The sequence below is a fragment of the Cetorhinus maximus genome, chromosome 17 (genome assembly GCF_964194155.1).
Source record: "Cetorhinus maximus chromosome 17, sCetMax3.hap1.1, whole genome shotgun sequence".
Taxonomy (NCBI): domain Eukaryota; kingdom Metazoa; phylum Chordata; class Chondrichthyes; order Lamniformes; family Cetorhinidae; genus Cetorhinus; species Cetorhinus maximus.
The window spans coordinates 93,556,039-93,583,459 of NC_135895.1; the positions used below are offsets into that span (position 1 = coordinate 93,556,039).

Consider the following 27,421-nt stretch of genomic DNA (forward strand, 5'->3'; position numbering starts at 1 on the left):
AGAGACAAGCCCAGAGTTTGTCCACCCTGTAAAGAGCAGGATAAACCAATCACCATCTATCACTACAATTGGGGGAATCGTCAAAGAGCGATTCAAATCCAAAGAATGGAAGAAGAGGATGAAAAGACACCCAAATGCCAGAACAACTGCCAATCTAACAAAGTTTACCTTCAGTGACACAGCCTACCACGCCTCCAACAGTAGTGTGAACAAGGTATGGAAGGGTTTAAAGGCCTCCAGACCACCTGAACCTATGAACTCAGAATCTTGAGTGGGGGAGATGGGGTAGTAGTAATGGTGTAATACATGGGGTAAACCAGGATACTTTGTAAATGCGTTGGATAAAGACTTGGGGGAGGCGTAGTTAAGGTTCTGGGACATAAAGGGTTAATGTAGGACTGAGTACTGTACCGCCCACAGTGATGTAAGAGAACACATGACCTACACTTAGGGGATCAATGTAGTGTTGGACAGCTCTTAGCTTGGACCTTTATTGTGCCTATGTACATAGTTTCTAGTAGTTAACAAATACTTACTGTTGAACTACCTGAGTGTGAATACCTTAATAAGACCTACCGAACTATGCCCAACACTTTACAATAAGTTGCCTTTTTAAACTGCAGCAATCATAACCTGTGTCATGAAGGTACGCCCACAGTGCTGTTAGGGAGGGAGTTCCAGGATTTTGACCCAGTGACAATGTGGAAACAGCAATATATTTCCAAGTCAGGATAATGTGGAACTTGCAGATACTTGCGGCCCTTCTCCTTTCTAGGTGGCAGAGGTCACAAGCTTGAAAAGTGTTGTAGAAGGAGCCTTGGCTAGGCAAGTTGCTGTCTCTTGTAGATGGTACACACTGCAAGCATGGTGCACGGGGAGGGGGGATGTGGTCAATGTTGAAGGTAGTGGATAGGGTGCCAATCAAGTAGGCTGCTTTGCCTTGGATGATGTGGAATTTCTTCAGTGTTGTTGGAATTGCACTCATTCAGGCAAAAGAGTATTCTATCAATACTTTCCTGACTCGTGCCTTGTAGATGGTGGATAGGCTTTGGAGAATCAGGAGGTGAGTTACTCTCCACAGAATTCCCAGCCTCTGACCTGCTCTTGCAGTATTTATTTGGCTGTTCCAGCTCAGTTTCTGGTCAATGGTCACCCCCCAGGATGTTGATGGTGGGAGGGAATTCAGAGATTATTTCTGAAATGATCAGTTCTGACGATAGCTCGTTAACTTCGTTTTCCCTCTGCACACAGGTGCCCATTACAAACAGCCTCTCTCCCTGAGCATCACCCAAGCGACCATACGGCAGGAAGGGGCGGGGTTCATGTGTGGTGCCGGCATTGCCCATGCGCGGTGCCGGCATTGCCCATGCGCAATGCCGCCTTTTCCGTCCTAAACGACAGCCTTGAAAGAATAAAAAAAACATTTATTTGAAAGAAAAAGCACGCAGAATCTCTGTAGGAATACACGGTTCAGCATCGAACAGGGAAAAGGCATTTAAAACGGTTTATGTTTTAATCCCTTCCCCCCCCCTTTCCTCCCAGCAGCCACCGCCGGTTGCTAGGGAGCGGGGCTTGGACTGGGCCCGGGGACAATCTTAAGGCCGAAACTATCTCCTCTATCACTCGCGCCGGTGTCACCATGAGTACTATGTGCGCTGACACTATCCTGATCGTCTTTATCTCGGTCTGCACTGCCCTGTTAGCCGAAGGTGAGTACATTTCCTGCTGGGCCTGGAGCCCCGGAGCTCAGTTACTCACGCTCCCCCCCCCCCGCCCCAAACGCACTCCAGACTCGAGGGATCGGGTTTATAACCCACCCAGAGTTCGGGATGAGCATTATTGGCAAAATAAAGCACCTTACTCAGTACTTTACTTGCCTTGTTCGTCGAGCTGCTCGGGATTTAACGGATTTTTTTTTTTGTAAAGAAAGATTTGCCCTTGTCCAGCATCTTTTCACAACTTTGGGACGTCCCAAAGCCCTTAACAGCCTTGTAAGTGGAGTCAGAGAGTACAAGAACTGTTGTAGGAACGTGGGGGCCAATTTACGGATAGTAGGCTCCTGCAAACAGCAATGTGATAATAAACAGATTTAGTGACCAGAGAATCATACTTTAGTGAATTTGGCTAGCGGGTTCTATATTGGTCAGATCACAGGTCCTGGAATAGTACCACGTCCATCTCGGAGGGCGGACGAGTGTCAGCCTAAAGACACTGGAGTGGGACTTGAACCCATAACCTTCTGATTCAGGTGAGCGGGCTACCCACTGAGATCAGCCTTTTTATAATGCCCTGGTTAGGCACAACTGGAATATTGTGCACAGTTCTGGTCTTCACCTTTTTGGAAAGAGGTGAAGGTCCTTCAGAGGATGCAGAGGAGATTTAGCAGAATCATTCCAGGAATGAGGGAATATAACTGCAAGGTTAGGTTGGAGAGGCTGGGGTTGTTCTCCCCTCCAACGCACCAAAGGAGGTCGGGAAGAGATCTGTTGGAGGTGTACAAAGTTATGGCAGACAAAGAAAAGGTTCCTCCATTAGCTGATGCTACATGGACTAGGAGACACAGATTTAAGGTTTTGGGCAAGTGATGGAGGGGGCTGTGAGGAAGAACTCTTGGCACAGTGAGTGTTAATGGCCTGGAACTCATTGTCTAGGAGGGTGATGGATTTCAAAAGGAAATTGGATGGGCAGTAGAGGGAAATAAACTTGCAGGGCAAGGAGAATAGAATGGGCAAATGGACCTGACTGGATTGCTCTACAGAGAGCCAACGTGGACTCGATGGGATGAATGGCTGCCCCCTGTACTGTCATGCCTCTATGACCTTGGTGTAATTGTTACTGTAAATAGAATGGGACCCTGCTATAATGCATTCCATGGGGTTCTCTGAGACTGTGTTATAATGCAGCCCTTTCAAAAGTGCTAAGTGTTGTTACTTGCCACTGGTGTCTTCTGTAGTAGTACAGGGCTGTCTTGTCACAGTTATAGACTTTTTGGTGCACCCTCCTTCCTGTGAAATCTTTAACTCAGTGGGAATGGTGCTGCAGTTAGCTCATCTGTGGGCTGATGTTCTCTTATATCTTGCAAAATGCTATGCCAGTCTTAAATTTTGTTAACCATTTTTTGTTTTATCCAACCTCTACTGCGGTGTTGGTATTTTCATTGATTTGGTGACACGTGAGTACCTTGTTTTTTGGGCAATAGTTTTAGGTTCTTTTTCATAATCAGTGCACATGATTTTGCATTGATCAATATATGGGTATCAGTGCAAGTTTAACCTGTATTTATACAGAGAAAATGGTGCCTTTAATTATTCATGAGGCTGTCATTTCATCAATAGGTCCTAAATCATTTGTGAATTTATACTTAACAATGCGTTCAAATACATTCTGAAATGATAAATATGGAGTTCGAGACAGCCCTGCATTATACTGAGTTTCACACTATAGCAGGGTCCCAGTGTATGGTCTGGGAAAAGTGCTTTGCTATCTGGTGTTAAGAATTTGTTGACATTCATCACAAGTTTATTTCTTGGATTTAGTTCTTCCTACTGTCACCATAGGAGTAGGCACTTGCCTTTTGAGTAAATATACTTATGGGTTGTTTATATTGTTTGCCTCCATTCTCTGGAATGAGCTTTCAAAATGGACACATGGCCAGAATTTGTATTCTTCTTGTTGTCACCTAAGAAAATCCATGTGACTTCGTGTGAGTCTGCATATGGAACACTTAGTTTTCATAAGGTTTGGTTTCATAGAGGCTGTGTGCGCTGGACCAGAATTTTGTTCAATTATGAGCAAAATTGGACAAGTCTGTGGTCCAGGATATTTCTGAAAACATGGAGCAGTTGGAAACTTTGATAATTTGAATGGAAACCAAATGCCAGTATAAGATGCAGCTACTTAGCTGGGCAGGCAACTGGTGGTAAATGGAGTGGAGAAAATGAAGCTGTATGCTTGACTAAGTGGTGGTTAGTACTGATTTTTTTTTTAAAAATTAATTCACGGCATGTGGGCTTCTCTGGCTGGGCCAGCATTTATTGCCCATCCCTAGTTGCCCTTGAGAAGGTGGTGGTGAGCTGCGTTCTTGAACTGCTGCGGTCTATGTGGTGTAGGTGCACCCACAGTGCTGTTAGGGAGGGAGTTCCAAGATTTTGACCCAGCAACAGTGAAGGAACAGTGATATATTTCCAAGTCAGGATGGTGAGTTGGAGGGGAACTTCCAGGTGGTGGTGTTCCCATGTATCTGCTACCCTTATCCTTCTAGATGGTAGCAGTTGTGGATCTGGAAGGTGTTGTCTAAAGAGCCTTGGTGAGTTCCTGCAGTGCATCTTGTAGATGGTACACACTGCTGCCACTGTGCGTCGGTGTTGGAGGGAGTGGAATGTTTGTGGATGGGGTGCCAATCAAACGGGCTGCTTTGTCCTAGACGGTGTCAAGTTTCTTGAGTGTTGTGGGAGCTGCACTCATGCTGGCAACTGGGGAGTATCCCATCACACTTCTGACTTGTGCCTTATAGATGGTGGACAGGCTATGGCAAGTCAGGAAGTGAGTTACTCATCGCACGATTCCTAGCCTCTGACTTGGTCATGTGGCCACAGTATTTATATGGCTAGTTCAGTTCAGTTTCTGAATGGTAACCCCCAGGATGTTGATGGTGGGGGATTCAGTGATGGTATTGCCATTGAAAATCAAGGAGCAATGGTTATATTCTTTCTTGTTGGAGATGGTCATTGCCTGGCACTTGTGAGGCACAAATGTTACATGCCACTTGTCAGCACAAGCATGCATATTGTCCAGGTCTTACTGCATTTGGACATGGACTGCTTCAGTAACTGAGGAGTGCTGAACATTGTGCAATCATTAGCGAACACCCCCACTTCTGACCTTGTGACGGAAGGAAGATCATTGATGAAGCAGCTGAAGATGATTGGGCCGAAGACACTACCCTGAGGAACCCCTGCAGTGATGTCCTGGAGCTGAGACGACTGACTTCCAACAACCACAACCATCTTCCTTTATGCTAGGTATGACGCCAACCAGTGGAGAGTTTTCCCCCTGATTCCCATTGACTCCAGTTTTGCTAGGGCTCCTTGATACCACACTCGGTCAAATGTAGCCTTGATGTCAAGGGCAGTCACTCTCACATCACCTTGGGAGTTCAACTCTTTTTTGTCCATGCTTGAACCAAAGCTGTAATGAGGCCAGGAGCTGAGTGGCCCTGACAGAACCCAAACTGGGCATCAGTGAACAGGTTATTGCTAAGCAAGTGCCGCTTGATAGCACTGTTGATGAGCCTTTCCATTATTTTACTGATGATGGAGAGTAGACTGATGGGGCAGTAATTGGCCGGGTTGGATTTGTCCTGCTTTTTGTATACAGGACATACCCAGGCAATTTTCCACATAGCCGGGTAGATGCCAGTGTTGTAGCTATACTGGAACAGCTTGGCCAGGGGCGTGGCAAGTTCTGGAGCACAAGTCTTCAGTACTATTGCCAAAATTTTGTCAGGGCCCATAGCCTTTGCACTGATTGGAATACCAGAAGTGAGATCACGAAGATGGTCTGCATTGTTCAATGGTTGAACAGCCTAACACTTGGTGTCAGGCTTGTGCTTGAAGTAAAAACCGACCTGGCAGCACCTGTGGGGAGTTAATGCTTCAGTTTGATGACCTTTTAGCAGAACTGGGAAAAGTTAGAAATCTGATAGATTTTAAGCAAGTGAGAGAGGCACGTGGGAAAAGGAACAAAGTAAAAGGGGCAGACAGAAACTCTTTCGGAGAGAGGAGCAGAACTTCAAGGTGGGCATTGCTGGAATGGAAGTGGCAGTGAATTAAGCACAAATCCAAAAGTGAAAATATTATGGATGCTGGAAATCTGAATTCAAATCAAAATGCTGGAAATACTCAGCAAGTCAGCAGAATCTTTGGAGAGAGAAAGAGAGTTAACATTTCATGTTGTTTTACCAAATGTTAACTCTTTTTCTCTCTCCACAGCTGCTGCCTGACCTGCTGAGTATTCCCAGCATTATATATTTTTATTTCAGATTTCCAGCATCCGCACTGTTTTGTTTTTGCATTAGTGATTGACCCATTGCTTGTTGGTTCAGTTTTCAGAGTAATGTTAGCATATGATTTTTGATATCAGCACCTATGCAAACATGGTGTGCAAACGGTCATATGATGTTAGACTGGAGTATTTTGGAGATTGTGGTGAAGGATTAGCCCTGATATTTCTGTAAAAGTGAAATACTTTAAATGGAGTGAGGACATTATCATTTTTTTTTGTACAAACAGAATAAGAGCTAAATATCCAGGATGTAAAATTCAAAATTAGTATCACTGAATTAAGCTTTATGCCCCTCAGTTGTCAACGAAACCAGCAAAAATAGCCATTTTTTTCAGGTGTTACAATGGGATCTCTGTTTAAAGTATGTGACTGATTTGAGTTTGATTATGCAAGTGGAGTGGATTGCTGCCCAACTGCCATAGGAAAAAAGCCAATGTCTATTGAATTCCTAAGGCTAAACTCCATACTCCACTGTAGATTATGGAGTTTAGCCTTAGAAATTCAATCATGAAGCAAATTGGCTTAAAATAAAATGAGCAGTTAAATTGTGAGCAGTTATACTTGAAGTTAAACTTCTGAGGACCATACCATTGCATGTCGGAGGGACCAAATCACCAAAGCCAATGGTGTAGGGTACCTGTGCCATATTGGAGGTCCTTGATGCTTCATGACCTAGATGTGCAGGAAATGTATTTTGACTGTGGTGCTTAAGATCTAGTTCAGAGGTTTCTGAGCTTATGGAGCAATTGGGGATATTTTGTCACAAAATAGCTGAAAGGGCCCTGGATTGTACATCCCAGTAATTTTCCAGTGGAGGCAGAACAAGTTCCTGAGGACTTTTGAAACAGTGCATAGATCTCCTGAGTGTGGAATTGACAGAAGGACAGCCACAAGCAATGCCATTGCACAGGTGGAAGTTGAATCTATAATTATTTTTTTAAAAGGTAACAAAATAAGTAATTGAAAAATATTTAAAAGGATATCCAAAAATTGGGAATTGAAGCCATTGTGCCCGTGCTGGATTTCTCAAATGCTATTCACTTGAGTCTTCATTTCAGAAAACCAGAATGGACCAATTAGCTGCCTTCAGTGCTGCAAAGTTCAATGATTTTGTATATTATCTTAGACAAAGAGATCATTAAATTTGGAGAGGCAAGAATGCATAACACCAATATAATATTTGGTTGTTTATTGTGTTAAATTGTTTTGGAAGGATTATAGAGGGGAAACATTTTTTTTTGTATTTTCAGGTATCACATGGGTACTGGTGTACAGAACTGACAAGTACAAACGACTGAAGGCAGAAGTAGAGAAACAGAGTAAGAAATGTGAGTATTAAACTGGGAAGTGAATTAATGTGCTCTAGAAATCATCTGGATATGAATGATTTTTTTTTTAAATTGCCTACAAGATCCATTTTTCTTGTAAGTTTTTAAAAGTATATTTGTTCCCAAGCTTCCTGTGATATCCAACATGATGTTGGACATTTTCTGCTGAGACTCTTTATGAAAAATCTCTGCTCTGTACAACCTGTATGGTTGAGGATTTTGCACTTAATACAGATGGAATTTTACAGATGTAAGTAAATCCCGCTCTTGCACTTAGCAACATATAAGATAAAATAAGACTACTCCTTCCTTGTCCCTTTTCTGCACTGTTGCCACAGGTTTGTCTTATTTATGACATTTTACAGACTTGCTGTGTGATACTCAAGCGGCAAAAGTGACCTTTCTTTCTGAAAGGTTATCAGGGTAGGCGGGAGGTTACAGATCAGCCATGATCTCATTGAATGATGGAGCAGGCTTGAAGGGCCGAATGGCCTACTATTGCTCCTAGCTTGTATGTTCTGCAATTCATAATGACTTATTCTTGAGCATCTAACACTCCATTAGTTACTTGAATCTGTAAAGTTGGCAAGAGGATGAGTCACCACTTTGCTTTTAGCTCAGACAGACAGCAATTTAAAAAATATATAATTGTGTCATGTGAACAGCACTGGAAAGGCCACATTCATGGTTTACTCCTAGTTTCTTTGAGAAGGTGACAATGGGCTGCTTTGAACCACTGCTGTCCATATGTTGGGTAGGGAATGCTAGAATGTCAATGAAGGAGTGGTGATGTATGTCTGTCAGGAAGGTTTGTGACTTTAGAGGCACTTGGAGTTGCTGGTATTCCCACACCATTGTTGTTCCAGCCCTTCTCATATGATAGTGTTCATAGGAGGGAGATGCTGTTCAAGCAACCTTGGTGAATTGCTGTGGTGCATATTGTAGAGCATACATAACTGCAGTCACTGTGCTGGTGATGAAGGGCCTAGGTATTGTATTCACTGACAGGGAAACTCATCAAAGCAAACGGCTGTAAATACTGGATGGTGTTGAACTTCTTGGCTAGCGGTGTGGCTGTGCCCCTCCACATGAGTAGTGAGTCTAGCATCTAACTAGAATCATGTAGATGGTGGAGAGGTTTTGAGGGTTGAGGAGGTTAGTCACTTGTCAGAATTTTCAGCCTCTGCACTGCTTTTGTTCAGTTTTTGGTCAGTGGTGACCCCAAAAGTTAATGAGGGAGATGATCATGGAAATAACTAGTTTTCCCTTGGAGGTTGTAATAATCTGGCACTTGTACAATGTGAATATTACCTGTCACTTCTCGACCCTATCTGGGTATCATGCATGTCCTGCTGTAGGGTGTCACGAGCTGCTTCATTATTAGAAGAGTTGTGAATGAAACTGAACAGTGGAATAGTCATTGAATGACTTCACTCCTGACCTACGCCCAAGAGAAGGGCTGATCCTAATGGGGATAGGTGGCTAGTTACTTTAGTGCCCACTTAATTCAGCTTTGACTAATTTTGATTTCTCTTTTTTTCCAACAGTAGAAAAAAAGAAAGAGGCTATAACAGAATCTGCTGGGAGGCAACAAAAGAAGAAAATAGGTAATGATCAGAGTGTAATGTGATGAAATTATTGACTTCAAGAGCATGTTTTTGTTATAGCTTGTGTACAAATAGTGCCTTTCACATGAACCCAAGACCACTTATCAGCTGGGTTTTAATATTGAGCTCTTTATTAGTTAGATATTCAAGTTGTAGTGCCAAATGAACCTTGCAGTTTGAAATGGTGGGGGCGGAGGATTGGCACATGCTGAGCCTTGCTGCTTTGGTCCAGCTTTCATATCCTTTCACTTCTGTAGTCTTTGTTTTCACTGGATATCTGCTTTCACCACCCCCCAATCCTAGCCCATCCTCCTTTCTCCCTTGGTAACAAATCCAGAATTTGACACTGTCACAGTTTTGTGTTTTGGAAATGACCCTGTCAGAATTAATACTGTATCACCTCAAGATAGCCACCATGGCTTTAGTGAGAGAATGGAAAGTTGTACTTTCCCAAGAATTAGTCAAGATGAAGATTTTCTTTGATCCAGGGTGATTGGGGACAGTGAGATTTAAAATGCTGAATTTTGTATTATGCTAAAATAGCATCATAGCAGTTTTCCAGATGGAATTGCTTTTGAAGTGAGTTTCTTGCTCAAATCATTGTTTGATTTTCTGGATTTGTGGCCATGTTTCAGCTCCTTGTTTCACTGTCTTTGTCAATTGTGAGTGGTCTACAGTCTCCTCAAAGCTGGTTAATAAGAAAAATACCGCAAAGAAGATAAAAAGGAAAAGAAATGAAAGTGAAGGTTCCACAGTAGGGAGAGCCCCTGGGAGTCTTAACTATTCAGTAGAAATTCTTTATCAAAGCATTGTGTCGGAATCGGCTAGGGTTGGGGGAGTGGGAGTAGGATATTGAAGCACTGGAGAATATTAATCATTCTGCACTAAGTTAACAATGTTACCTGAATTGAGAGGATGTGGCTATCAGGAAAGATCTGGAAAAGAGAAGACCTGAAAGAGGTCTTTAAAACTATAAAAGAGATTGAGGTGGCTGTGGTGCAACTGTTTCCATTTGGGCTGACTATGGAACAAGGTGACATGAATATTAAAATATCCAAAGTAATTTCTTTGTGCGGTAAAAATTTTGAACTCATTGCTAGATATATGTTGTAGCAGATAGCATTGGTGCATTTAAGGGGAGGCTTAAAGTGTACCTGAGGGAGAAGGAAATAGAGTAATATGGGGGCAGGGCTGAAAGAGGTAAGTGGGAGGAGCCTTGTGCATGGTCTGTTTCTGTGCTTTAGATTGTGATGTGTAATAAAGGGCAAATTAGCAAAATGTGGATCATTTCTAGATTGCTTATGCGGTTATTAGCTGTATAGGTATTTATGTTTCAGTAAAATGCTTAACTGTAAGTAAGCTTGGTGTTTTTAGCCTGTACCAACCTGATCCTGACCATCACCTTTGCTCTTGTGTCCAGAAAACCTTTTGTTCTTTCCCATTTTGGTTGATTTTCCTATTATGGCTCCCATCTTTGCTCCCTGAAGTTCAAGCGGTGCAGGTTTGATTATGTCTGGTACATAGCTGGTATAGCCATCTATTATGAGATCTGGCAGGACTGCAACAAGCACTACTGAGCCTCGCTCTCGTCTGCCAAACTGTCCAGTAATCCTGAATCATCCTGGAGAGCAAAGCTAACCCCAGGCTGCTTTTTATGGACTAGCAACAGTGTCCTTAAACCTCTCACCACCTTCAATAAGAAATATGAGGAGCCAATGGAATTCTTTGTCACTAAGATTAAGACCATATGTTCAACTGTCTTTGTTCTTCTGCCAACTCTGGCTTCTTGTACATTCTTCCCTCACCACCACCACTCACCCCCATCCAACCATTGACAGTTAATATCAAGCTGTTGAATGTGGTATTTTCAGCTTTTGGGAGACCTATTTGGAATCTACACAAGTTCCAGAATGTAGTCTTGCTGCCAGATAGGACAATGATTACCTAGGACTTGCCTTTGTTATGACTTGGACTACTTATCACAAAAGGCAAAGCTTGCTTGTGGGGAATCGGATATAACTTTTAAAGAAAAACTGTGGTTTTAAAAATCTTCAACTCTAGCACTTTTCTCTTACCTCCTGTTCCCAATCTCTTGTTCTAGACAGATGTCTCCTGCTAGTTATGATTTCCTGTGACTAAGTGTATAAGCAGAGGCTGAAGAGAGATTTAGTTTGTCATCTTATTTGAAAGTTTTTTCCAGTATACCAAATGTTGTGCATTTCCACTATTAAAATTCATAATATGCTATTATGGGCTCTTGTGTCAATTCTTATGTTAATACCATTCTTTTTTAACCATACCTTGCACCACAACAACCTAGAGAATATTCTGTTTTTCTTGGTGCAGTGCTCAGAAATGATTCTTATACACTGGAACAATTAAAGTTTCTTTAAAGATGGGCAAAGAATGTAATTCATATTAATAGAAGTCAGCAATTGACAAATTTATTTTTTGATTTTTCAGGCTGTTTGGATAATGATCTCTGTTTGTTGCATCAATGGAATAACCAGTCCAAAGTTGAACTGCAGTATTCATTGACTGTGTTGGTTCCAGAGTCCCATTTTTTTTTAAAGAGAGCTCATTTCAAGCTAAGTGGGGGATTGACTTTTTAAGTTCATGTAGGCATCCAGATGAGCTGTTTGGGATTTATCCCTATACTTCTGCCATGTGTTCCCAGTATAAAGGCAGTTTCCATACACAGGATGAATCTCTATCTGTACACCTGCCTATATGTGTCATGCTAGGACATAGTGTGCTTGGGATTAACAGCTACTCTCTTTTTGTAATGTCAGCAACTAGAGATATTGTGTTGCTTTTCACATACTCTTGTGTTTCCAAAAGTAATAAACCTAATTTTTATCTGACCATCAGACCAGTATTTGTAGGATAAAACTAATATATTAATACACAGAGCTGTAATATTTACAATGAAAATGGAATCTGTCTGCAAAATGTTAAACTATTTTTTTTAGTGCATATTTCTTTAAAATTCCTGGTTAGTGACAGGACTCTTGGATGAAAGTCTTTTGTGGTTCTGCAAGGTCTTAAGTCGTATGTGGATGGTGCAGATGTCAGTGATGCAGATGATCAAGTATGTGTTTGCATACACTGTGTTTGCCCAGGAGCTATTGGTGCTGAGAGAAAGTAAACTAAAGATAAAACCTTTTGTATGGTGACTAATTTTGGATCAAACAAACCGACTTGTTCCCATGTCAATTTACCTCCACTGCTCTATTTTGAAATTGGGAGCAAGATAGATTTGAACTGTTGTTATTTCATGATTGTGTCATTTAAAATATTGTTATCTCCCTGTTCTCACAGTATTATTATAAATATAGGGTATTTTCCAGTAATTTTATGTCCAACCTTTAATGGTTTTAAAAAAAAACTGACCCATAGGGGACACAATTGAATTAATTACTAAGGGTTGTTTATTTGTTATGCTGCCAATTGGGATGCAGTTTGAATGTACTGCTGAGTCTATTCCATTCCATGTGTGCTGTGCCTAAAGGCAGGTTCTTGGCTCATTGTCTGCAAATGCTTCATCGTGCACTATCTTCTTTGTGGTTTTTGTCATTGCTTTCTATACTTGGGGGCAGGGAGGCAGGTCTGAAGTCTACCTTAGCAGGGGCAGGAATCAAACCTGTGCTGTTGGTGATATTTTGAACCACACGTTAGCCATCTAGCCAACTGAACTAACCAGCCGCCATACGGCGGATAAGCTATAATAAATCTATGCTTTCAAGTTACTATTGCACTGAGGTGGGTGCCATCTTTCAGCAACTTGTACTCTATGCACAGTCAATCGCATGGTTCCTATCACATTGCAGCGAGTAGCAGTTATGATAACATTGATATGTTGCAAGGTCTCTTCTAAAATCAACTCTTTAAACATTGATAACTTCACCACATTTTGCCCTGTTTTTATACGTGAGTAGCTCTTGAGTAGCATTTTTTTCCCCTGAAAACTGTCCTCCTGGCAGATGTGGATTTGTGAAGGTGCATGTTCTAAAACAGGATACAAAGTGATGGAATATAAAAAATGTATTTGCTCCATTATGAAGAGGTAAATTTAACTTTATTAATATTATTTTCAGAAAGACAAGAGGAAAAATTGAAAAATAATAATCGGGACCTCTCAATGGTAAGTAAAACTTGTTTCCAAGATCCAGGATTTTATTAATGCTGTTCAACAAAAAATGCAGTGATTTCCTTTGAAGAAAATTAATTCAGTACTTTTTTTACTTGGTTACTTCCACTTTATTGATATTTGCAAATATGGCATGAGTCATTGAGGGAAGCAAATGTCAGTGGAATTGCATTTTGTGGCATCTTCTCTTGAGGTAGTAGCTATATTTAATGTGTAGCATCCCCTGTATAAAATCATCGTATGATTGAGGTATAATGTTCCTATATGGGAGAAACCTCCCTTTTACACTCCTACTCCATTCTTTGACAACATGGAATCTATTTCCAAACTGAGCAATATGAAGTTGTCCATTAGGAATTAATTTGTTAATTTTCATCAATTTCCTTTTTAGGTGCGAATGAAGTCTATGTTTGCTATTGGATTTTGCTTCACAGCTTTGATGGGCATGTTTAATTCCATGTGAGTACACCTGAAACAATATCCTGCTTTTATGGGCTTTTATAATTTGTAATTATGTACAGAATTTTTCTTTAAATCTGTACATGAATATTGGAACTCTGATTGTCATAAGTTATCCCCAATGTGTGACTAGCTATTTTTCACAACTGTTTTCCTGGATTTTGCCTAACAATACCCTATGCAGCATGATTTTTAGCATTCATTCTATAATTTTGATGACCATATAAAGATATATGGTATTTGCAAAAATGTATGTAGATAAAGGAGGCCACTTAATCCAATTAACTTGTTCTTCCATCAAAAGAAACTTGAATTAAACAGATTAATGATGCTTTTGCCTCTTTTAGTAATGTTGCTATTGACATCAGCACTGAGTTAAATGAAACTGTGCTGCTTTTTCTGGCACCATGACACGTCCAGAGTAGCTATCGTTTGCTGCCATTTTTCTCTCCCCCTGACCATAAGATGTACAAGCAGAAGTAGGCCATTCAGCCTACCGAGTCTGCTTCATTCAATGAGATTATGGCTGATCTGATGATCCTCAACTCCTTACTGATTAAAAATCTGTCTTTCTCAGCCTTGAATAAACTTAACAACTCAGCCTCTACAGCCTTATGCAGTAAAGAATTCCACAGATTCACTACCCTCAGAGAAAAAATTCCTCCTCATCTCTGTCTTAAAAAGGCGACCCCTTACTCTGAGATTATGCCTTCTGGTCCTAGCACCTACTCTGTCAAGCCCTTTAAGAATCCTTCATGTTTCAAAATGGTAGCCTCATTCTTCTAATAAACTCCAATGAGTACAGGCCCAACCTACTCAACCTCTCTTCATAAGAAAATCCCTCCATACTTGGGATAAACCTAGTGAACCTTCTCTGGACTGCCTCCAATGCCAGTATATCTTTCCTTAGATAAGGGGACCAAAATTGTTCACAGTATTCTAGGTGTGGTCTAACTAGTGCCTTGTATAGTTTTAGCAAGACTTCCCTATTTTATACTCCATTCCCTTTGAAATAAAGGCCAACATTCCATTTGCCTTCCCTATCACCTGCTGAACTTGTGTGCTAGCTTTTTGGGATTCAAGCATGAGGACCCCCAAATCCCTCTATGCTGCAGCTTTCTTCAGTCTTTCTCCATTTAAATAATATTCAGCTCCTATTATTCCCGCCAAAGTGCATAACCTCTCATTTTCCCACATTATGTTCCATCTGCAAAGTTTTTGCCCACTCACATAACCTATCTATATCCCTCTGTAGACTGTGTCATCCCCACCACTTGCCTTCCCACCTATTTTTGTGTCATCCGCAAACTTGGTGATAGTGCATACACTTCCCTCATCCCCTCATCCAAGTCATTAATATATCGTAAATAATTGTGGCCCCAGCACTGATCCCTGTGGTACTCCCTAGTTACAGGTTGCTATCCTGAAAATGCCCCTCTTATCCCAACTCTCTCTCTCCTATTAGTTAGCCAAACCTCTATCCATGCTAATATACTAGCAGCACCATAGGCCCTTATTAAGTAGCCTTATGTGCGGTACCTTATCGAATTCCTGTTGGAAATCCAAGTATATTACATCTACTGGTTCCCCTTTATCTATCCTGCTTGTTACCACCTCAAATAACTCTAATAAATTTGTCAGGCATGATTTCCCCTTCATTGAGCCATGCTGACTCGGCTTGATTATATCTTGCATTTCTAAATGCTTTGCTACTACATCCTTTATAACATTTTCCCAATAACAGATGTTAAACTAACTGGCTGATAGTTACCTGTTTTTTTTTTGTGTGTCTCTCTCTTTCCCCCTCCCTTTTTGAATAAGGATGTTACTTTGGCAGTTTTCCAATCTTCTGGAACTTCTCCAGAATCTTAAGGATTCTTGGAAGATTACTATCAGTGCATCCATTATCTCTGTAGCTACTTCCTTTAATATCCCTGGCAGCAGGCATCCTGAGTGTACAACCCAGTGATGCCGTTTTTTCCAGCTTTAGGTCCATGTGGATCTTTCCCAACCACATGGTTATGCCTGGCACCCAGAATATAAGTTGCAAATAAGTAACTTCCAAACACTTTCATGACGAATTTGCAAATATGTAATTCAAACAGCTACTGAAGTGGTAAATGCAGTATAATTAATGCATAGAAGCTGTTCAGTCTCTGCTGTTGAGTCAGCCTGAATGGTGTGTTTTCATCTAGTCATTTGCATTGCATTACACAGGAAATTGGAGGGAGGGTAGTTTGGAGTTGATGGTGCTCATCAGTTTCACCATGTCAGCATGGGATGAGCTGGATTGACCATTTGGCATTTTTCTGCCCTTTTTTAATGTTCTGATACCTACCACTCCTGTATCCCAGTGACAGCAGTTTCGAGAAACAAGAAATAATATGCTAGATCTTTGAGAATTGATTCATAGAATCTTGAATTTGACTTGACATAAGCATATTGTGGCTTAATTCCAATGCCACACCATGCCAAACAGTCAAATCTCCTAAAACATGATGCAAGGACATAAAAATAAGTGGTGTCAGCTATGACAAAGCATAAGGAAGTGAGTTTCTCTATGGTCAACCTGCTTGGCTAATTATTATTGCATATGAAGATGTTGCTTTAATTCTCTGTTCTTTGTGGGGGTTTGTGGGTTAGGAAAGCAAAATGTACGTCTTGAGATTTCAGGACGAACTGGTAACCGATAAACCTGGAGTTGATTATTCTATGATTTGGGGCATGGGGCTTCTGAAGAAACCACTATTTATATATTTGTTTTATCAAAAGATCGATATCTTATTCTATATAATGTCTTATGATTAAATTCTGACATTAATAAAGTAGGACATTTGGAGAATAAAGTTTTGTTTCTGATGAAATGGAGATTGCACTTGAACACACAGGTGCTGCAGAACCCTTGTGTTTTGGAAAATATGTTTTTAAGAATTTTGCCATGCAGCTTGGAACCTAACTTTTACTGAACTATACACTGAGCAACTGCGTACTCCCTGTTACAGAGGAAGTATTTTACAATTGGCAAGTATCTGAAAACAAGAAATACCATTTATAGACCTGGAAATTAGTTGGTGAGAAAGTTGTATCAACAACCACTTCCAGTCAAACCTTCTGGCACCATGAACAAGCAGCTGTTGAGCGGGATTACTTGGTAATTGTAATATGCCTTTTTGTGTTCATTAAAGTGCAGTGACCTAAATCTAAAAAGGCAGTGATGTTAATGCACGCATTGATAATGCCAATTGCTATAAAGCTTTTCAAGCTGTTTTTATTTTTCATGCTCAAAAACTGCAGGAACCTGGTACAATGAGCTACATGCTCTTCTTTCCCACTTTTAGTCAGACAACACAGAGGTCATTTGAGCTTGTGCTCATCCATTGATAAAGTTATCCAATTAGTCCCACTATTTCCTCTCCCTGCTCCCCCGCCTTTCCCCATAGCCCTGCAATACAAAAGTTACAGCACGGAAAGAGGCCATTCAGCCCATCATGTCTGTGCTGGCCCCCCCCCAAAAAGAAAATATTTTTAAAAAGCTGCCCATTTTGATCCCACCTTCCAGCACCTGGTCTATAGCCTTGCTGGTTGCAGCACTTTAGGTGCAAATCCTGGTACTTTTTTATATGAATTGAGGGTTTCTGCCTCCACCACCAAACCAGACAGTGAATTCAAAACACCCACCACCCTCTGGGTGAAGAAGTTTTCCCTCATGTCCCCTCTAATCCTTCTACCAATCACCTTAACTCTATGCCCCCTGTTAATTGACATCTCTGCTAAGGGAAACAGGGCATCCCTGTCTACTCTATTGAGGCCCCTCATAATCTTGTACACCTCAATCAGGTCACCCTTTAGCCTCCTCCGTTCCAAGGAAAACAACCCCAGCCTATCCACTCTTCCCTAGTCATAGCTGCAATTTTCAAGCCCTGTCAACATTCTTGTAAATCTCCTCTGTACTCTCTCCAGAGCAATTATGTCCTTCCATGAACAGAACTGTACACAAAATTCCAGCTGTGGCCTAACTAGTGTTTTATACAGTTCTATCATTGTCTCTGCTTTTGTATTCTATACCTCACCCAATAAAGGAAAGCATTCCTTATGCTTTCTTTACCACCCTATCCATCTGTCCTGCCACCTTCAGGGACCTGAGGACATGCACACCAAGGTATCTCACTTCCTGTACCCCTCCCAATATCCTCCCATTTATTGTGTATTCCCTAGCTTTGTTTGCATTACTTCACACTTCTCTGGATTGAATTCCATCTGCCACTTTTCTGCCCACTCAAACAAACCATTGATATCAATCTGAAGATAACAGCTATTTTTTCATTATCGACTACACGGGAAATCTTTGTGTCATCTGCAAATTTCCAGGTTCCCATCCCCTGCCAATCTAGTTTAAACCCTCCCCAAAGACTCTAGCAAATCTACCTGCAAGGACGTTCGTTCTGGTCCTTTTCAGATGTATAGAACCTTACAAAGCTAAGAAGTGATCTGGCAAAAGCGGACTGGTTATAGCTACTTGAAAGGAAATCAGTGACAGTCCAGTGGGAGGCATCCAAAAGTGAGTTTCTACAGGTACAGTGTAGACATGTCCCCACAAAGAAAAAGGGCAGTACTGCCAAATCTAGAGCCCCTTGGTTATCTAGAAGTATACAAGGTAAGATAAAGCAGAAAAAGGAGGCTTATGACAGTCACAAAAAACTTAATACTATAGAAAGCTTAGAGGAGTTTAGAAAGTACAGGGGCGAAGTAAAGGTAATTAGGAAAGCAAAATGAGGATATGATAAAATATTGGCAGGTAAAATCAAAGAAAATCCAAAGATGTTTTACCAGTACATTAAGGGCAAGCGAATAAATAAGGAAAGGGTAGGGCCGATCAGAGATGTATATGGCAACTTGTGCTCTGATGCTGAAGCTGTGGTCAGGGTTCTCAACGAGTACTTTGTCTTAGCTAAGGAGAGAGATTAAGCAGATATTCTAGTTAAAGAGGAGGACTGTGAAATATTAGATACAAAAAAATAGAGAATATGTACTGGAGGGACTGAGATCCTTGAAGATGGATATGTCACCAGAGACAGATGGATTGTATCCCAGGCTGTTAAAGGAAGCCAGGAAGGAAATAGCAGATGCTCTGAGGATCATTTTCCAATCCTCACTAGGTACAGGCAAGGTACCAGAGGTCTACATTATTTTAAAAAGGGTGCGAGAGATAGACCAAATAATTATAGGCCTGTCAGCCTGACTTCTGTGGTGGGAAAATTATTAGGATGATTTCTGAGACGCCAGATAAACTGTCACTTGGAAGGGAACGGATTAATCAGAGATAGTCAGTGTGGTTTTGTTAGGGGAAGGTCGAGTCTTACTAATTTAATCAAACTTTTTGAGGAAGTAACGAGGAGGATTGATGAAGGTCGTGCAGTGGATGTTGGCTACATGGGCTTTAGTAAGGCATTTGACAAGGTCCCACATGGCAGACTGATCAGGTTAATGAGACCTCATGGGATACAGGGGAATGTGGTGAGTTGGATTCAAAATTGGCTCAGTCACAGGAACAAAGGGTAATGGTTGATAGATGCTTTTTTTTCAGGTATTTATCCAGTTCCCTTTTGAAAGTGTCTGTTGCATTACTTCCGCCACCACTCTTTCGACCACTGCATTTCAGATCATAGCAACTCATTGCGTTCACAAAAAAAATCTCATCTTCTCTCTGGTCTTTATCCAATTATCTTAAATCTATGTCCCCTTTAAAACCTATGCAATGCATGCTGACTGCAAACCTAACATTCTGTGCACACACAAACCTGATGAGTCTGTTTGTGCATTCAATGCAGATGACATGAGCAACAGATGGATTCATCTGCTGATGGCTGTACAGCCAATATGTTATAATGTTATGAACATCCAGTTTGGATCAGCACATTTCCAGAACACCAAACACCAGTGGTAGCTGCAAAGGTCATTTTTTCTTTTTTTAAAGAAAAAGTCCTATCGCCTGATGGCCTTGCCAAATCTGATTATTTTTGGTTGCTGCTCACTTCATGAGACCTGCATTGTAGGATCTGGTGGTTTCTGATCAATATAAGTACAACTTAAGTTTCAAATTTACACATGTAGAATATTTGAGTGGTCCACATGACTCCCTCTTAGATATTCTCTCTTTCTCATTGCCACACCTACTAGGCCAGCGAGTTAGAGGATACAAATTTAAGGCAATTGGCAGAAGAGCCAGAGGCAAAGTGAGGAGAATTTTTTTTTTACACAGTGCATTGTGATGTGAATGCACTGCTTGATAGGGTAGTGGAAGCAAATTCAATAGTATCAAAAGGGAATCAGCTAAATACTTGAAAAGGAGGGAAAGGCAGGGCCTTGGGGAAGAGCTGGAATAATGGGCTTGAAAGGCCTCCTGTGTTGTCTGATTCTATGTGTGTGATCAAATTGCAGATGCACTATAGTATCACAGTGACAAAATACATTAAGACCCAAAAGTGCAGTAGTACCAACTCCATTAATCTTAGTAACACTGAATCCCATTAAAATTTAAAAAAGGACATTTGGTCCATTGTACCTCGTCCTTGCTCGTCAGTGCTGCCCACACTTTGATTTGATGGCCAAATGTGCACCTTGAGACTTGGAAACCAGTCCATGAAGCTGGGGCAAATGAGTTCAATTGGTGCTTACCTTCATTTCTGGTCCGTTTGTCGTAGATGAGTTTTGTTGCCTGGGGAAAAGGCCTGCCTGATTACTGTTTCCTCACTGGTATATAAATCCTAAATGATGATACCAAGGTGTATTGGTATCAGTCAACAGAGATGTACACAAATTGTGTGAATGTGAGGTTCCAAATTGGCTCACAAAAGCTGAGGCTTGTGTACTTCGGGCCTACTAAAATCACAGTTAAACCAGAAGTGGAAAATGGTAGAAATTTTAAATGAAATCTTAGTCAGCCCCATAGGGTTTATTAATAATAATAGGCTAGCCTGCTATTGTTATATGCCTGTCCTTATAAATGAGCCACAAATATCCTTCTGGATGTGATTTGAAAATCTCTCTTTTAAGCATGCTTATAGTAGCTGTGCTGCTGTTGTGATGTCCGATTTGTAAAGTTTGAGTTCATATAGCAGAAAGATTAAAATCTTATATTTGCTAGAAACTAATTGTGTAGGAAAGCATTGTGGGAGGTATCCACACAATGGCATTGGCCTGTTAAGGGAAATAGCACTGTATGTGGCAGAAAAAGCCTGTGAAGTATTAAATGCTATTTAATGTCCACATGAGATTTGGTTCCTGTGAAGTTAGAAATTTAGAAAGATTTTGTTTAAGCTTATTCTTTCATGGGATGTTGGTGTCGCTGGTAGGTCCAGCATTTGTTGCACATTTCTAATTGACCTTGAAATGAGTGGCTTGCTAGGCCATTTCAGAGGGCAGTTAAGAGTCAACCACATTGCTGTGGGTCTGGAGTCACATGTAGGCCAGACTAGCTAAGATGGCAGATTTCCTTCCCTAAAGGACATTAGTGAACCAGTTGGGTTTTTACAACAATCTATGATGGTTGTCATGGTTACTATTACTGAGACTAGCATTATATTCCAGATTTAGTAATTGAATTTAAATTCCACCAACTGCTATGGTGGGATTGGAACCCTTTTCCCCAGAACGTTCACCTGGGCCTTTGGATTACAGTGACATTACCACTACGCCACCATCTCCCGCTAAGTGTTGAAAGTTTGAGATGGGATTCGCTTAAAATTACTTGGGTGTCTATTTTAGATATGCAATCTTCACAGAATTTTAGAACCGTAGAACAGTACAGCACAGGAGGAGATCATTTGGCCCATCAAGTCTGTGTTGGCTCTTTCAAGAGCAATCCAGTTTATTTCACTCCTGTTATTTCCCCATATCCCTGTAATTTTTCTCTTTCAAGTATTTTTTTCCAATTCCTTTTTGAAGGTTACTATTGAATCTGTATCTAGATATCTTATTGGGCAGTGCATTTCAAACCCCAGCAGCTTGTTGCATTAATAAAAGCATTCTTTTGCAAATTAGTTTAAATCTGTCCATCATGCTATTGAACCTTCCGTCATTGGAAACGGCTCCTCTCTATTTACTCTATCTAAATTCTCCATGATCCTAAACATCTCTATCAAATGTTCTCGAGGTATTCAGAATTCACCTTCATAGGCATTATGTTATCCCTGTTATAAAATCCTTTTCTTGCTTTCAAAATTGCTGATTTTTGTGCATTTCATGTGCTGCACATGACTGACATTCACTGTTTTTTCCCTTCCCACTGTTTCTACTCCTTCCTTCTCCCACACCTTATTCTGATTTTATAATGGCCAGGGCATAAGAGCAGAAGGCAATAGTGTGTATAAAGAAAGAATCTAAAATTCATAAAGCCTTTCTTTTTTTGTGACGTCAGGAAACCACTTATTTTTCGAAAAAACTTTTGTTTAACATCATCCCTTATCTTGGGCCTGATTCTAGCTGTAGTACAGTATCACTAATATTTATTTTTATCATGGAGGTTCCCACATCTAAACCAGCTGATCCTGCTTAACCACATACATGCAATTTCTCGCAACAGTCGCTGGATAGTCTGGAAACACTGACTCAATTTTCTCCCCACCTGTCACATTTCTGAGCCCAAGGCCACTAAGTGCAAACTGACATCAGTTAACTCGTTATAAACTGGTATCAAGAAAATGCTTAGCTGTACCACTTAGTTACACAACAAGAAGTACCTTTATGAACAGCAGTCAGAAAGCAGTTCAAAGCTTTATTTCGAACCATATAATGTCAGCCTTGCCACGTTGCTTTACTATGTAAGGTTCACTATCTATCACTGTCTGTAGATTTTTCTGCAAGAGTAACTCGGCTAGTCCCACTCCTGCACCTATTCCCCTTAACCCTGCAAATTTTTTTTCTTAGGTATTTACCCAATTCCTTTGGTTCTTTTGCCAATCACCTTAAATCAGTGTCCTCTGGATTTTGACCTTTCCATGGTGGGAAAAGTTTTTCCATCTACTCTGTCTAGACACCTCATGATTTTGAAAACCTCAATCAAATCGCCTATTAACCTTTAAGGAAAACAACCCCAGCTTCTCCAATTTATCCATGTAACTGAAGTTCCTCTTCCCTGGAACCATTTTCGTAAATTCTATTTCCCTCCGCATCCTCAGATGCATCCCATCCATTCCTGGTGATTTATCGACTTTAAATACAGCCAGCCTTTCTAATCAATTTTTAGACCATCCAGTGTCTCACCTACTTCATCTTTCAATATAATTTGGGCAGCATCTTCTTCCTTGATAAAGACAGATGCAAAGTACTGTTTTGGTACCTCAGCCATGCCCTCTGCCATCATGTATAGATCCCACTTTTGGTCTCATCAGCCCCACTCTCCCCTTATTACACTTTTTATATTACATGTCTTTGTTCAGGTATAGCCCTCTGATTTTTTTTTTAATTGCACAACTGAACACTCCTATGAGTTATAGCCTCTAAATGCCAGTACATTGGGAAACAATGGCCACTTGCTTGTGAAAACTGCATTTTTGCCTAGTTTACTCTCAGAATGGTAAATACTTCAGGACACGTGACTCGAGAACTGTTAATTACGACTGCCAATCTTAAGATTTTATTTTATTGCCTGTTTGAGATTTTTAGAATATATTGAGCAACTGTGTATACAGTGGTGCTGTTTTAAAAACTAGAGCACACTTTCTGCCCCCCACCCGCCTTCCCCACAAACACGCCAGTGTTTGAGATATCACCATTATTCAAGTAGTACAACTTTCAAACATTTTTAAATACTTTTTACTTTAAAAAAAACTTCTGAGAACATTTGGCAATTTGTTTTGCTTTGCTCATGGACCTCAATTCACAAATTTTTGTTCAGCAGCCCTAGTATACAATATTTCTCTGTTTTTATGATATCATTATGTTTTGACAAAATCTTTTACCCGGTATCATGGACTGGAGCAGCAAAATAATTCCCTTGTATCTTCGTAAACACGTGTTCTTTTTATTCTCTGGCCATTTTGTTTTTAATGCAACTTGTTTTCATTTTATTAAGTCTGTAATAGATCATGTTCAAGAAGGAATGATGACGAAACTATATTAATCTGAGCTTAAAAGTCCGCAAACCCTTTGCTTTGCTTTCATGGTTCAAGGGGTCATCTGAGCTCCCTTAAAATTCACTTCCTCTCCATAGTTTTGCTTTTTAAAAATGGGCCCTGACCATTGCATTATACAATAGAAGCTTGTGATTTCGTGATCACTCCAGGTGCATTATCTTGCACATTCCTGCCATGAACTGTTTTGTGTAATTTACGGTTGCTTTCTCCTTCTAGATTTGATGGAAGAGTGGTAGCTAAGCTCCCATTTGTGCCTTTGTCGTACATCCAGGGATTGTCCCACCGCAACCTTCTTGGTGAAGATTATACTGACTGTTCTTTCATTTTCTTGTACATTTTATGTACCATGTCCATTCGACAGGTAAGCACATATCTCTCTACTTAAGAAATTGTTGTGTACAGACATGAAGAGTAGAGAGGAGGAGGAATGGAAAGAAATGTAGATATTAAACACAATATTCAGACAGAACATCGGACTGCCAGCAGAGGCTTGGTGTGCAAATAAAATCAAACTCGCTATTAATCTCTAAATTTTATAAGTTTAAAGGGCAAAAACTAATCTTTCTTCAGCTGACTTCAAGTTTGAGAGCCTCTACTAACAATAATTAACCTCAGCTGATAATCTATGTGGAAAAAAAGTAATGGCAAGCAATAGTACATTGTGATATGGATCAAGGCCAATGTCATCCAGTTCAAATCAACACATTGAATTTTGTATTGCTATTGCTCAGTACATTCCTGTGTAAACTATTTCATGCGTGGTATCTGATAATACCTGTTTTAAACTAACTGCAAATGTCTTAGAAGTTATTTCCCTTCATAATGCATCTTCCTGATTTACCTATGCATTCTCAACCTGAACAGTTTCACTCGAGTGTAGTTGGTGCTGGATTTCGTACTGTGGTAAATTTTCTGTATTTTCAAATTCAAACTGAAAATAATTAACACCCCAGAGTACAATAGATTTTTTAAGCTTGCCTTCTATTCATTTTCGGCTCCGTGATTTTGAGTAGAAATTGTTTGTGTGTGCTTGATTGTGAGTCTGATTAGATTTACTGAGTTTTATTTTACTTTTAAAATCTTGAGGTCACAGGAGTGCTCTTTACTCACCACCATGGAAAGGAAGGAAGAATTTTAAAATATTACTTCATATTTCCTGTGTTTAGGGGTGTGTGGGTGTATCTGCAAGTGCACATTTTTGTTTTAGGTCTACAGCATAGAAAAAGGCCCTTTGGCCTATCGAGTCTGCGCCGGTCAAACAAGTACCTAACTATTCTAATCCCATTTTACAGCACTAGGCCCATAGCCTTGTATGCCATGGCATTCGCAAGTGCACATCCAAATACTTCTTAAATGTTAGGAAGGTTTCTGCCTCTACCACCCTTTCAGGCAGTGAGTTCCAGATTCCCACCACCCTCTGGGTGAAAAAATTCTTCCTCACATCCCCTCTAAACCTCCTGCCCCTGACTTTAAATCTATTTACCTAGTTATTGATCCCTCCACCAAGGGGAAAAGTTCCTTCCTATCTATGCCCCTCATAACTTTATACACCTCAACCTCCTCTGCTCCAGGGAAAATAACCCCAGTCTATCCAATCTCTCTTCATAACTAAAATTCTCCAGCCCAGGCAACATCCTGGTAAATCTCTCCTGCACTCTCTCTAGTGCAATCACATCCTTCCTATAATGCGGATTCCAGAACTGCACACAATAATCTAGCTTAGGCCTAACCAGCGTTTTATACAGTTCCAGCATAACCTCCCTGCTCTTATATTCCATGCCTCGGCTAATAAAGGCAAGTATCCCATATGCCTTCTTAGCCACCTTATCTGCCTGTCCCGCTACCTTAAGGGACCAGTGGACATGCACACCAAGGTCCCTCTGATCCTCGGTGCTTCCTAGGGTCCTACCATTCATCGTGTATTCCTGTGCCTTGTTTGTCCTGCCCAAGTGCATCACCTCACGTTTATATGCAAGCAAGCATGCTTGTGACTTGTTTCTTGGTGTAGAAATCTTTGTCATCCATTTTGAATAATGTGAAATGAAGCTTTCCACATTTTGATATTCAGTGATTCAAATCAGACTTTCTTGATGCTTACATTAAGAAAAAGATGACCCTTGTTTGCAGTCCATATTGAATTTAGTAATTATTTAACTGAAAAACATTTTTTTAACTGAATACTAGTTAATTTACAGATATTTGCAGGAACTTCTGTTATGCCCCATAAGCACAGCACAATGTTAAAAAAAAAATTCTACATCTAACAGAATATTGTGAAGCCAATAGTACTGGAAGTACACTCAAATATTTTTGTTGCATTTATATTAAAGTTAATGCTGCCTGACATTATTGATTTCATTATTCAAATTTGTGTGATCTTATTACTGAACTTGATATCAATCAATATTTTTTTTAAAATTCTCTTTCTTGTTCATATAGAATATTCAGAAACTACTGGGTCTGGCTCCTTCACGTGCAGCTACCAAACAGGCTGGAGGATTCCTGGGACCTCCACCTCAAGCAAGCAAATTCTCATGATGTGACAGTTGTGTAGTATTGCACATCAAATATCTGCCTATTCTATGTGGCAGTATAATTTGTACTTTTCACAGCTAAAAAGACAATTTGAACTTTCTTTGTATCTAGCAATGATTGAAATGTTGAAATATTTACATGATATTAAACTGCCATTTTTGGGATATAACATCAGATGCCAGGTAAATAATTTGTTGCCTGGTTGTGGTTTGTGTCATAATTTATTATTGAATAAATAATGTCATTAGGCTTAAGATGGTGAAATATTAAAACAAGTCCTGAATAGCAGAAGTTACTTATTTATGGTTATATTGGGTTTGATTAAATGTTCAATTTCAACATGACCATGTACGCTCTGAAGCAGTTTTTTGTTTTGAAGTGTTGGCCCACAAAAAGGAAGATTAATTTGTGTAATGCAGCTGATATCTGAAAAGAATAAAAACTTTAATCTTTCAAGATCCAAATCTGATATTTTGAATGCAGCAAAAGATAAATATGAATTTGATTCCACTTCATAATTCACAGTTGAAGCAAATTCATGTCCTGCGTTACTTCAGTCTTTTTTAAAATGTGTCTGTTTAGTCTCTCCTGTAGATAGATGCTTTGAGGACCTGAAAATGGGAGAAGGAAACTACACTGGGTAATAGCTAGATACAAGTATTTTGCCAGGAATATTGGTGCTTACAAAGGTGATGGACATTTGTTCTAATGAAAAGAATACTTTCCCTCTTTCTACAACCAATACTTCTGCATGAATTTTTGAGGTTAGGTGTATCATAGGTCACAGGTGAAGCTCCTTTTGCTCTTCCTCAACAATATGACAGGAGTCAGATGTCCAGAAGAGATCAAGCAGAGCATGTACTTTTCAATTTGATAGAGATGGAGTACTGTACTGTTAGAAGTGCCATCATTTGGATATGATGTTAAGCTGAGATCATGTTTTTGTGTGCTGTGGGAGTAAACCATCTTGAGGCACCATTCGATGGAAAAGAGGGAGTTTTAATTTTCGATAATAAATAAAAACAAAATGCTGGAAACACTCAGCAAGTCTGTCAGTGCCTGTGGAGAGAGAAAAAGTTGATATTTCAGGTATGTCACTTCTGGCTCTAATTTTCAGATGAGCCGTTCAGTAAGATCATGGCTGAT

The 27,421-nt window shown here is 40.2% G+C and overlaps 1 protein-coding gene across 1 annotated transcript; it reads left to right on the plus strand.

Annotated features, from left to right (window-relative positions):
- Window positions 1–1,430: 1,430 nt before the first annotated feature.
- tmco1 (transmembrane and coiled-coil domains 1) lies at window positions 1,431–26,793 on the plus strand. The gene is made up of 7 exons (XM_078561596.1): window positions 1,431–1,709; window positions 7,314–7,391; window positions 8,939–8,998; window positions 13,096–13,142; window positions 13,540–13,607; window positions 23,957–24,101; window positions 26,180–26,793. The coding sequence occupies exons 1-7, from the start codon at window positions 1,640–1,642 to the stop codon at window positions 26,276–26,278; spliced, it is 567 nt and encodes a 188-aa protein (XP_078417722.1). The 5' UTR covers window positions 1,431–1,639; the 3' UTR covers window positions 26,279–26,793.
- The last annotated feature ends 628 nt before the right edge of the window (window positions 26,794–27,421 follow it).